The following is a 13,231-nucleotide window of genomic DNA, read 5'->3' on the forward strand; positions in this document are numbered from 1 at the left end:
TTGGTTGTTCAACCACATGTTACCAGAGTTAAAAAAATTGTAGGTATGATGAATAACATTTTTAAACGTTTGGAATAGGTTTATTTTATTTAACATGTGGACATGTGCTCGATAACATCAACAAAAACTCAATATTGCATTTATGTTTACGTTTTTACAATACCTGTGCAAAAAATTTAGTGATGCAATTTATAAAAATTTATTTTTTACATAAATTTAAAATAAACATTCTTTTACATTAAAAGAAGAAAAAAAAAATTAAGTGATTTTTATAAAATTAAAACTTAAAAAAAAATTCATTTTCTCATTTAAAAACCACGTGTTAGAATTTGTGTGGCAAAAAAATGGCGAAAATTGGTGCATCTGAACAAATTGAACCGTTACGTATGTGTAGCAGTAATGCAAACGAACGCAATTCTTTACATGAATCGGACGATTCTGGTGTTAAGTTACGAAAAGAATTAGGATTATGGGATGGTGTTGCAATTATTGTTGGTGTTATTATTGGAGCCGGTATTTTTGTATCACCGAAGGGTGTGTTAATGTCTTCGGGATCTATTGGACAAGCGATTATTGTTTGGATTTTATCAGGAATGTTATCAATGATTGGTGCCCTTTGTTATGCAGAATTAGGTAAGTTTTTTTAAAAGTTTTATATTACTAATTAATTTAGTATTAAAAAATAAATTACAAATTTGGCATACTCATTGAAAAATTTGCTCTAATTGTTAATAATATATTATTCGCGCTTGTAAGCATGATATATTTACATAATGGTATTACATCATCTTATAACGTTATAACAGTCAGTATAATTTTACCTGACTGATGTAGTTGTTTAACTGAAGGTGTATTCACCCTATGTTATATTGTATTGATCTAATAGAAAATAGGGTTCTGTAATTATTTAAAGCAAAAATGCGGTCAAATGTAAAATCATAAAAGGTCAAATGCTTCATTATTCATAATTTATTTATTTAAAATTTTATTTCTTATTTGACACTATTTGCCGTTTTATTTTTTAAATTCAACTGTCGACCCTTTTCTTATTCAACAATCACATATATTTGTCTAACTTGAAACCCGTCGGGGAGAAATCTACCGTTTTTTTATTATTTATTTATTAATTTTTGTAATAAAAATGTGATATGGAGAAAGTAAGATTAGTTTTTATTTTCAAGGGAAACGACTTTATAGATCATATTTCATATAGGTAAATTTATGCCAACAATGTGCATTAAAATCGTTTTTTAAAACTTTTTAGTGTGATACCTCATAAACGGTTCAATTAAGGTAAATGCCAAAAATGTGCATTAAATTGAATTCAGAATTATTACCATTAATGCATATCTTCTCCGACCACCAAACTACTTCCGAATAAAATTAATATATTAGAAAGATTAAATAAAGAGGCGATTTCGTTGCTGTATATACTCAGAATACAAAAAGTGGAAATGGTCTTTATTAGAAACGTAACACCAATCCATACAGGCTTCTGATCCTCCCTCTCCCGACGTATCGAGCAAAATAACTTATTTTTGCTTCTTCCTTTTTTTTTTTTGTAATACATGCCAAATTTGATTTATCCCTATCATGTGAAGGCAAGAATATGTCATCGTTATGTCTATGTTAATGTTGATGTGTTTTGTGTTAATGATCTTAAAATTTATTCAAAATTTAGGCATAGTGATCGTAGATAAAATTTTCATTGCACAATTAAAACAAAAGTTAATACCTTTACTTTATGCATAGAATATTTATATATTACAATATTACTACAAGGTCAGCCTAAAATTTGTATATTATAAAATTTTTGATCACTGCCCACGTGAAAAATTTATACAAATTTTATTGTTAATATCACTGTGATAGAATTATATCTAGCGAAAATAATCATTAACTTTATTGATCCTTGTAAATTTAAAGATTAAAGATTTCGATGTTTTTTTTTTGAAAAAAGCATTTATTGATATATGGAGAAAGTCCATTTAATTTGACTCATGAAACATTGTACATTGTTTTACTACACACTTAGATCATAAGACCCTTGTGCAGAGATCGGATGAAGGAATCGCCTCAAACGGATCCACTTATTTCTAATACCAATTAGAGCTGTTCAAGAGCAGCAGAAGAGATTTTATGTTGACTGATTTCAACGTCAAAAGATGTCAAAAATTTAAATGTGCCAATCTTCTTCTTTTTGATTTTCCAACCAGCGCGAGCGTTCTGTAAGGACAACTACTTTATTGCATGTGTTTATATTGTATTGAAATTGTAAAAGCGGCTACTGTATTGTATTCGTAAGGGCTCTTCGAAGGGAAATAGCATATTCAAAACGCCACTAGCGGTACCACTAGTACGTTCTTCGCTTCACTTGATATACGCCTTTCTTAGAATGTTTTCGTTCAATATCCAAGACTAGTTTGCAATTCGAAGATGATTAGCCTGAATGCTTAATAATAGTTACTCCTGATAGTTTTGTGCCAACGCCGGCTTCATATTTTTCTTATATATTTCTCGTCGCCCTATTAGCTCAGTTGATTAAGGCGTAATCAATTCCGTCTACAGTATGCTTAGGGTAGCAGTTCGATTCCCACCGTCGCAACAAAATTAATTTAATGAATAGTTGTGATGGGCATGGTATATGCATGAAGGAAGTGCACCCAGACTCTGAAATTGAGGAGCTGATACATGAAATTATCAGCGGAAAGGTGGTAAAACACAATATAACCTAACCTAATCTATATATTAGTGTAATCTAACCTAATCTATACAATACTGTTCAAATGTATGAATAAACTGCCTCATCAGACCACTGCTGCTTTTAAACAGATATAAGGGTGCTTATGACTACCATATTGTCTGCCAGACGTCATTAGTGATTTTTCCTATAATAATAGCGAAAAAAATCTTGGCCAGATTCGTAATTGATTCATATAAGCAGCGTCTTTGTTTTTTTTTCTTCCATTTTACAAAATACTAGACTTATTACATGCAAGAGAATGATTTTACATAAGAAAAACAATTTTTTTGTTAAAAAACTAAGGAATGGGCTAAGCTAACGTAATCAAGATTTGGTCTGACCCTCTACGACATTTAGACGAATTCAATTTACTATAATTTATAATTATACCCTTTTTTTTACTATAATTTATACCTTTTAACAAAACAATGAATTGTAATAAAGTTTTGATACTCAAAACGTTACGGTCATTAGACTTTGGGGAATAATTTAAATCCGTAAATAGGAGGCCTTTAAGGGAGGAGCTAATACGCCTTTGCCTTGCAACTTTGCAACGCTTAAAAAACAAGTTTTTATGTACGTTTTCCTAAAAACGATACTAAAATAATTTAACTGCGTAAAATACAAATAAAAAGAACACTGGATTTCTTTTATTACACTATTATAAAACATTTTTTGACCTCCATGTAGATACAATCTATTTAGTACATATAAAAATGATGTTTTCAATATAGAAAATCGATGTAATCGGATCTATGTAGAAATATAGCCACTCTGAGCTCTGAACGTAAATTTCTCTGTAAAGGATAGCTTAGCTAAAAAATAGTTTGATGAAAAATTGTATTAAACTTTATTCCCCACAGCATTATTCTCCTAATATTAGTCGAAAAATTCTTAAACTCTGAATTAAACAGTCCAGAAACGTTGAGAAATTCAGAACTATTCAGTTCCTAAGATTTTTTCAGAGTTTCTAAGATTTATTATTTCTTCAAATATTTTTTCCACCTATATTTAACTAACTTTCGTTTTATTTCTTTTTTCGTTTTTGAGCATGTTGACGGGCGGTCAACCAGAAATGGTACTAATGGTCACTAATTAAGTGATTTTATGAACACCTATACCAAAATTGTGTTCGTAGAGTTCGATCAAACCAAAGTGGCACTGCGAAAGAAATATACCTATATGTGCAGTCCCAATAAACTCCAATTTCAACAAAACCTACAAGTTAGATCTTGTTAATCCAAGTAATTTATTGTTTTACTAATAATTCAGTAAAAAATAAATTACTAAGAGATCTAACAGCATCATCAGGTACGACACGATGAGATAAAGTCCCTCCATTATCATTCCGATGCGATTATATTATCTTATAATTGTAGGATTTCATCTGTTTATGGAAGTTAAATGTGCTTAACATCAGATTTTGCATTTGATGTACTGAATTAGATTATTATTAATAATTTGTCCTTGTTAAAACTTTTTAAAAGGGTGTTAATCTGTAAATTTACATCTCATGTATGTATTAATAGTTTATAGCTTCGTTTTTGTTTGGTTAGTAATCTAGCATTCCGTCTCAATTTCGTAGTTAAAGGTTCTTTATAAATTATTGTTTTCAATCAAATTTCATTAATAATATCTAATGTGTATTCAATCCTATGATCTCTTAATCAAAATATAGAGACATATATGAAAAAGAAAATATACCTATATTGATTTTGATTATATTCAATTCAATTCAAGCTTTATTCATTTTTTTTAACAGTAAGGGAAGGTGTCTTATAATGAACTAACCATATGAGATAAGTATTACGTCGAACTATTTGTGGTATCTTTATTCGAGTGTTGCAATATTGGCCTACCAATTTCTCTCGATTTGTTCAAATTTTTAGAACGATTCAATATTTCTCAAAAGGAATCGTTTTACTGACCTGGTAAGAATAGGTGGGTAAAATGATCTCATTGCATTTTTTACTAACAAGTTCACATAAAATATCAATTATTCTTTTACATTGCATCAACGATTAGTATGCAAACAAAAATCACCGGTAAAATCATTTAAATCAACAAAGACAAGCCACATGATGGAGGATAATTTTACACACAAAATAGGGATCATTTTAACGTATATAAAGGGGATCATTTTACCCGTAATGACATATTTGTCTATTAAAATGTTTTATAATATTATTGAAAGTCAACGGAAGCCAAGAGTAAAAAAAACCAGACGGCGGAAACTATCACAAAGAAATTTTACGTTGATATTTACATAATAGATCATAAGCAATAAAATTAATATTTTTGCTACGAAACAAAAAATAGCTTATACATCGTCATAAGTCTTTGTTGAACGATTAATTGATCACATGAAAGCCATCTATCGATAAATATACTAGATACCCTACATACATTGTACAGAACATATCATAATAATATGATACGGTAAGGAAAGGAATGGTATGTAATTATGGCTAACTACCCCTTAGAAACTAGCCCTTTGTACAATCTATCATATCTAATGGAAAACCATAAGTAAAATAGCAGTAACCGATACAATGATCAGATGCATTTCGAATATCATTCATGAAGTGACTCGGTTTAGGATGTGGAAAATATACATGTTACTTAGATTATTTTAATTTGAAAAGAATGATATAATGAAAAATAATTCGTTTGTAAAATTAATTAATTCTTCATGCCAATTGAGCCACATAATTAAGTCGAATATTTTTATTTTATATACTTATCTGTTGTTTTTTTAACCATATATTTTTTCTTTATAGGTACAATGATACCGAAATCTGGTGGCGATTATGCATATATAAGTGAAGCATTTGGATCATTGCCTGCATTTTTATACCTATGGGTAGCCTTATTTATTTTAGTTCCCACTGGTAACGCTATTACTGCCTTAACATTTGCACAATATATTTTACAACCTGTGTGGCCATCATGTGAACCTCCGTATGAAGCAGTCCGATTGATTGCTGCCGTAATTATGTGTAAGTATAGAAATGCAAATACACTTATAATTATTTTTGCCAGCATTTTTGGTGTAGATTTTTCTAGGGGTCTAAACTAGAAATTCACGAAAAAATTGCTTTCATTATAGTCCAGCACTACCTAATGTTCTTAAATTTTTCTTACCATTAGATCTTTATATTATGAAACGTATGGCTAGTATACATTTTATCAAGAAAACAAATTTGATATTTATCTTAAAAGCCTAAGTTATTTAGTATTTTGGATACCTATGTAAAATATGAAAAAAAAAATACAGCTTAATTAACGGAAAACGAATAGACAGCCCGAGCGTTTGACAATTCGGTAGCTCTGAAAATACATATCTTGAATTTCTGATGTCTTGTATTTTACTTTTTATTTGTATTCAACTATTTAACATATTATATTTTTTTTTAAACTTATGTTTTTTAAACTTATTTAAACCTATTATCTCTATAAATAAAAATAAATCTGTAAAATAAAAATTAATTTAAATACTTCATGTTTTCTAGGTCTTCTAACTGCAATCAATTGTTATAATGTGAAATGGGTGACACGAGTTCAAGATATTTTTACAGGAACAAAAATATTTGCATTGTTAATTATTGTGTTTGCGGGTTTTTGGTACCTTGGTTCAGGCCATACGGAGAATTTTCAAAATCCAATGCAAAATACAAATGTACATCCAGGACATATAGCTTTAGCATTTTATTCTGGATTATTTTCATATTCAGGATGGAATTATTTAAATTTTGTTACCGAAGAGCTTAAAGATCCTTATAAGTAAGAAATTTTTTAAATATAATATTAGTAATTAGTTTTTTTTTTCGAGCTTTTATTCATATCAAACGTGCTCATGTGGCATGTTATGGTGAAATATAATGAAATTTTGATTTAAATGCAAAATTTAATATAACGAGAGAAGTAGAGTGCTTAGTTAAAGCAAGAAAACTGTTGAGTGAGCTAGATAATTTTTAACGTCAGGATCTACATAAAAAAATAATCTTGTCTAAGTATCTATTGTACCTAAAATATTGTTATTTGGTCTCTGCCAGTCTTGTTCCACTATACCCGACCTTGCTCCATTAGGCACATCGAAACAAAAATTTGATATCGAAGAAGTGCCAATAACTTTAGTTTGGAAAATCCGTATTCAAAGTTAAAAATCTGAAAGAATATTTGAATCTAAAACTATTGTTGCCTATTTTGATATAATACAATATATTTATTTTTTTTCAGGAATCTTCCAAAAGCAATCTGCATTTCATTACCATTAGTAACATTAATTTATACAATCACCAACATAGCATATTTCATTGTATTACCATCAGATGATATTTTGGCATCACAAGCAGTGGCTGTTACATTCGCTAATAAAGTATTAGGGTTTGCGTCATTTTTGATGCCAATATTTGTAGCATGTTCTACATTTGGTTCCTTGAATGGTGCTATTTTTGCATCAGCACGTTTATTTTTTGTTGGCGCCCGTCAAGGACATTTGCCTAAAGCAATCGCTTTAATTGATGTTAAACGTATGACACCCGTACCATCGTTAGTGTTTATGGTAAGTTAAAATTACACTGCGGTTGATTCTAACTATATATGCAGAGCTTTTCTAATTACTGTGTATTATTGACAGACTTAAATATAAGTTATGATTTGTAAACAAGTGTGTAGGTTTGTCTAATTTCGGGTGAATTAAATTGAGTAACTGGATTGGTTATAATTAAATAATTCTGATCCAACAAAATTTAATTCTAAGATAAATTTAAATAAGTGATTACGACTTGAAAAGTAGGGATTCTAGAGTGGTAGTAGCAAGCCATGCGCTGTTATAACAAGGCGCTGAAAACTATGAATTTCCCAACTTTTAAAATTTATGAGTGTCCGACTACTTTTTTGGTTTTTCATTTACAATTAAGGTTCTAATCTGTCTAAACATCAAGATCCTTAATTACGAATAGTCGTAACTCATTGTGAGTTTTAAGGTGCGCTGCAATGAAATATCGTACCAGTCTTTAATAGGTATATTTTAGAAAACAAAACTTTAGAATAACCTTGGTACTAATAAAATACAGTGTAAAATCTATCAGAATATAAAGAGTAACTTGTAATGAGTAAAATCTGGATAATAAACAGTTATTTATACTTCAGTATACTGCTATTCACAAATCTGATAGGTTTACACTCACATGACGAAGGTAATCTTTTCCGTTTCCAATTTTAAATGAATATATTTCTTTTGCCTTCCCACAAACTGTACAGAACTTAGGTTTAAATTAAATCCTGTGTTTAGGACTGTTAATCTCACAGTCTGGTTAGAATTCTAATATAATTCGTGAATGTTCAAAAAATTTTGTTTTTTTATATTAAAATTAGAAATAAGTCCTAGTTTTTGTATTGCTACTAATTTGATCTGTTTTCTGTCTGCCTTTCAAAGATACTCCAGGAACACATTGGTGTAATATCTCTAGGTGGTACATAGTACTTCACTAATACCGTTTGATTGGAGATTTGTTCACTCCAAATTAAACGATATTTTGAATGGAACGTAAAAAATTGTAGAGATTCTTTCTGACAAGGTAGACTTTGTGCATGTGATTATTGAATCAATAGAAAGCAGTATGTGAGCTTATTAAATTGGAGCATAAAAATATTTGAAATTGAATCACAGCGCCATTTATTGAATACTTACCAAAAATAACAATCAGGATTGTTGATTTTTTATGTTATATATCTATGTTTTCAAAGTAATGACTCTGGATGTTTATTGAAATCATTTTGGTTTATTTTTCAGCCTTTCAATTTCATCCATTTCTTTATATTAATGTAACTTTATACCTTTAAGTACTGTATTTTATATTGCGGGCAGTTGGCAGTATGTATGTGTTTTATTTCAGTTTTGTAATTTAGTTGAATATTTTCATATGCTTAATTAGCAAAAATTATTCTAATAATCAGCGTTTCAAATATATTTAGAATCAACGTAATATATATTTTCAATTGATCTATACTAATTTTATGAATTAAATATATATTTTATTTTTAGTGCATCATTTCATTAATATTATTATTAATCAAAGATGTTTACTCTTTAATATACTACGTGTCATTCGTGGAAGCATTATTTACAACAATGTCAGTCACTGGATTATTATGGATGCGATATAAATCACCCAATAAACAACGACCAATAAAGGTTCATATATCATTACCAATCATATTTTTTATAATATGTGCATTTTTAGTAACATTCCCATGTATTGTTAAACCTTGGGAGGTAGGTGTTGGTATTGTATTTATTATTTCTGGCATACCCGTCTATATGTGCACAATTTTATGGCCAAATAAATATTTATTAAAAATATCAAATGTTATTAATACAACGTGTGCGAAATTCTTTGTTTGTATGCCAGAAAATAAATCATGGTGAGATTTACATTAACTTCACAAATTTGACAATAATACAGGGTCGAATATTTAAATCAATTCAATTATAGCTAATATTTTTCACAGTCAATTGATTAAGTCAATTATTGTAATGATGGAATTAAGGTTGTATGGTCATAATTGTTGAGTTAACTAAGCAGGTGGATAGAGACGATTTCGCACCAAAAATAACCCCTTCCGTATCCTTAATTTGTCTCAAATTTTTTAGAAATTGTCAGAGAACTGTGGTAAAATTCTGTACGTTACTTAAAAATATTGAGAAATTATCAAATTTAAGTAGTAGAAATTATCGCGACAATTTGGCTATTGATGATTTATATATTTTAGTTCTAAAAATACTAAATTTAAAAGATGTGCAGTAAATGTTTTTGTTTATATTAATACGTACGCTTAGAAGTGACTTATAATTCAAATAATACATTATGCTAATGAAATGTATAATCTCAAAATTTTTATGTCTTTTTCATAACAACGGCATTATGATCGTAGAACCTTAATCGTATATCATGATTAATCTAGTTTTAATAAATAAATCTTAAAATTTCACAACAACAAATTTAGTTTTATGGCATCGTTGACATTACACATTTCAACGTTGACAAAGGTATTTTTGGAAGAAGGAATATGAACCCAGAGCTTTAATCAAAAAGAGTAAATGTATGCTTACCTAAAGCAAAATCGTGATACCTAGAATCGTGATTTATTTTTATACGAGCATGACCTTTAAAGGGTTTAAAAGCGGGATAAATATGATAAATATTTTTACATGCGGGACACTCCTGAAATCGTGTAGTATTTATTTCTTGATTTCCAATATCAAAATAAATATCTTCTAGTGTTAAGTAAATAGAGATATTTTTTGATTCTTTCATATTCAGGTAAATTCGACAGTTATAAGCAGCTTTTATATTAAATTTTTTGAAGGATATTTTTTTAATTTATTAATTATAACAAACATCAAAAATATTGTATAGTGATGATATGTATACTCAATGTCACAAAAAATGCTCGTTTTAAAACATTCTAAGTGTTACTATTATAACATAACATATGATGCGTACGCTTAGAATGTTTTAACTGTGGCACTTTTTCTGACAGTGAGTCAGAATATAATACAATGATGTACAGTTTGGATTCGGTCATATAAATAAATCAATTTCACTATCTCTCGATTTTTTGACAATTATTTATAAAAAGTATTAAATAAATTCAAATTAGAGCTATGAGGCTCTCAGGTGGTCAATAATTTGTTACAGGTTAGCAAAAATCTACCCTTTTTGATATTATTCAAAAAATTTAAATTTTTAATTTGGAAAAATAAACGAAATCGATAGAAACGGATTTGACTACATATAAACTGGATTATTGTCTCCCTAAGAGCTTCCAGAGTTTGGGGACGGTGTTGAAACACTTTTTCCTTAAGGTAGTCTCAAAGAAAAAAATCATACGAGGTTTTAAATCCGACAAGTACGGGAGTCACTCGATGTCTACCGGATCATGTCACCCGAGTTCGAAGTGAATGCGAAAGGCATGGCGAGTCATCGCCGAAACGCCATTTCGAATAAAGTCATAGTTTACATTATAAAACAAAACATGGCATGAATACACACGCCGAATTGTATATTCCTCACTGCGCTACTACCACCATAGCCGTAGCTAGACGGTTTCCAAATCAGGTACTTCTTTCATCACACTGTACATATAAATCCTTACTGTCCGCCCATTCTATCATGAAAACACTTAACGCCCCCCTTCATTTTCCTATTCACATCTCACAATAGCCTTAATCTTTTTAATTCACCACGTGCCATCGTCATCATGGAGGTCTTCGGCTTCAAAGCGCGCTTCACTCACAGAAGTAAACGATACTAATATAATATGTAGCTTGGCTGATTAATTCAGCTCCAGTTAATACAAAATTACTATTCCCGTTAAAATTGTTACTGCTAATACCTTAGCTTAGTTATAAACAAATTTATATTTAAAACTGGTGGCCCTTTATATGTATAAAGGGAAAACAGAATTGGTGGCAAGTCGAAGGTGTCTCGAATATCATAATTCAATGAATTTGTTATTATTTGCGAATAAAATTGCTTATGAAACTTTTTAAGTTATTCCAAACTTTTCAAATATCGTTTTTTTGTAATATTATCATTAATCAATAGATTAAATAATATGACTGTCATAAAAATAGCATCATGTTTTGCTCAAAAAAAGTATTTAACAAATATTTTATGTGAGAATATAAGTTAAGGATAGAATGTAATCTCAAACTTTCGTGATACGATTCAATATTTATTAATTTAGAATTGTTATTTTTATTTATGGAACAAAATCATTCGTTTTCATGTTTCATGTAACATGATTAGCTTTAAATAAATACGTATATATTGTATAAGTTAATCGTTAGAATTTACGCACATAATTTTATCAGGTTACTGAATCAATATCAAGAAAATATTAGTGCAAATAAACTATTTTTTTCGGGCTTCCGACAAAGACCATCAACTCATAGATATATATCAATTGACAACCTTCTATGTTTCATAGTTTCGGGCAAAACCTCTGAAAACTACGCAATTTAGTGTCCTGAATTTTCCAGACAAAATAAAAAAATTTTTGTTGAAAAATTACGAATTTTGTATTTTAGAATTAGTTATAAAAAAACGAGTAGATTCGATGCAAACCTTGAAAGTTTCTTAAAATTTTGGGGTCTGTAGTTCTGAAGTGGGCCGTTTCCGAAGACATATTTTTTATACCAAAATAAGGTTTTACACCCATTTTCGAAAAGTGTGTCAGTTAGATTCTATAGTGCTAATTATAAACAGTTAATTAGCATGTGCTGGACGCAGTGGACGCTATATTGCTCTGTGGTCATGACGTGAGTTGGATGTGACAACAAATGCTCTGGTATTTTGTATGGTAATTGTTTATAATTTAAATTTTTTAGTTTACATAACCGTATGATCTTGTAACATAGCGGCTATTTCAGGGTGTTAAAAAAACTGAAATCTTTAAATAGAATTTTAAAATTTATTTTGTTATTTTATGAACTGAAACTAACATTTTCCGACTGCTTTTTGATTAAGCTATCTCAATTATATATTTCTAAGTTTTTTCTCATATAGAATAAAATACCCTATTATTCTTTCGAATTCCTTTAAGCCTCTTGAATATTGACCATTTTTATATGATACATCTGGTATAATTAGAATAGGTTCATAAAACGTTCCTAAATTTTTCAAACGTTCCTACGAACAAAGTAAATAAATGATAACAATAGTTTTTTTACGAATTGTTAATTCGATTTTTTTAAGAATATCCTGTAAAAAATAATTATTTATAGAATTAAGACAATATTTTCAATTTGATAAATTATATTAATTAAATAAAAAATTATTGTATTTGTATGAATACAATAAAGCTCAATAATGTGTTTGTTTTGATAATAATTTGTTCAAAACGTGAATGTATTTTTCGATAAATTATTCCATTTTTAGTGTGTATTTATTTTATATTTTTAATGTTTGTAAGATACAAATTCTGTGAATTGAATATATCGTATATATAATAATATGATAATTTATAATTTATTTTTTATTTTAATATATAATATTTTATTTGTAAATGATTTAATTTTTTAATCCTTACAAACAAATGAAATGTCGGTCACAACAAGTAAAGAGTCCAAAGTCGCGTAAAATTCCACTTGATAGATAGATACAATAGTACGATCCATCTGAAATAAGTTGCCCTTTATCGCCTTTGGAAGAAAAGCGACCTTATTTGGAAATCATGTTTTCTTATTCATTCCTGGTGGATTAGTAGTCATACCTCAGTACAAAGTCTTTTTTTTTAAGTTTTTTGTTGAAGATTAAAACTTTCTATTCGTTACACTTAAAGTGAGCCTAATATTTTTTTTTCAATTTTAATAATTAGACAATCAAATAACAAATAGAGAAGGGAAATTTTACAAGACATGATACCTGTCGTTTTGAAAACCAAAAATTTCGGGGTGTCCGTGTTTTGAAAGTGGCA

The 13,231-nt window shown here is 28.9% G+C and overlaps 1 protein-coding gene across 1 annotated transcript; it reads left to right on the top strand.

Annotated features, from left to right (window-relative positions):
• The first annotated feature begins 257 nt into the window (after positions 1-257).
• On the top strand, positions 258-9,512 carry LOC123302793 (Y+L amino acid transporter 2). The gene is made up of 5 exons (XM_044885888.1): positions 258-633; positions 5,524-5,742; positions 6,256-6,526; positions 6,983-7,307; positions 8,793-9,512. Exons 1-5 carry the CDS (start codon positions 345-347, stop codon positions 9,174-9,176), a joined length of 1,488 nt encoding a protein of 495 aa, XP_044741823.1. The 5' UTR covers positions 258-344; the 3' UTR covers positions 9,177-9,512.
• Positions 9,513-13,231: the final 3,719 nt, after the last annotated feature.

This window comes from Chrysoperla carnea, chromosome 1, assembly GCF_905475395.1.
Source record: "Chrysoperla carnea chromosome 1, inChrCarn1.1, whole genome shotgun sequence".
Lineage (NCBI taxonomy): Eukaryota > Metazoa > Arthropoda > Insecta > Neuroptera > Chrysopidae > Chrysoperla > Chrysoperla carnea.

What these genes read in the sequence shown, in the direction of transcription:
- LOC123302793 (XM_044885888.1), top strand. Translation starts at nt 345, where the DNA reads ATGGCGAAAATTGGTGCATCTGAACAAATTGAACCGTTACGTATGTGT. An exon ending in CCTTTGTTATGCAGAATTAG is followed by an intron (nt 634 to 5,523) that starts GTAAGTTTTTTT and finishes TTTTCTTTATAG; the next exon opens with GTACAATGATACCGAAATCT. An exon ending in GAGCTTAAAGATCCTTATAA is followed by an intron (nt 6,527 to 6,982) that starts GTAAGAAATTTT and finishes ATTTTTTTTCAG; the next exon opens with GAATCTTCCAAAAGCAATCT.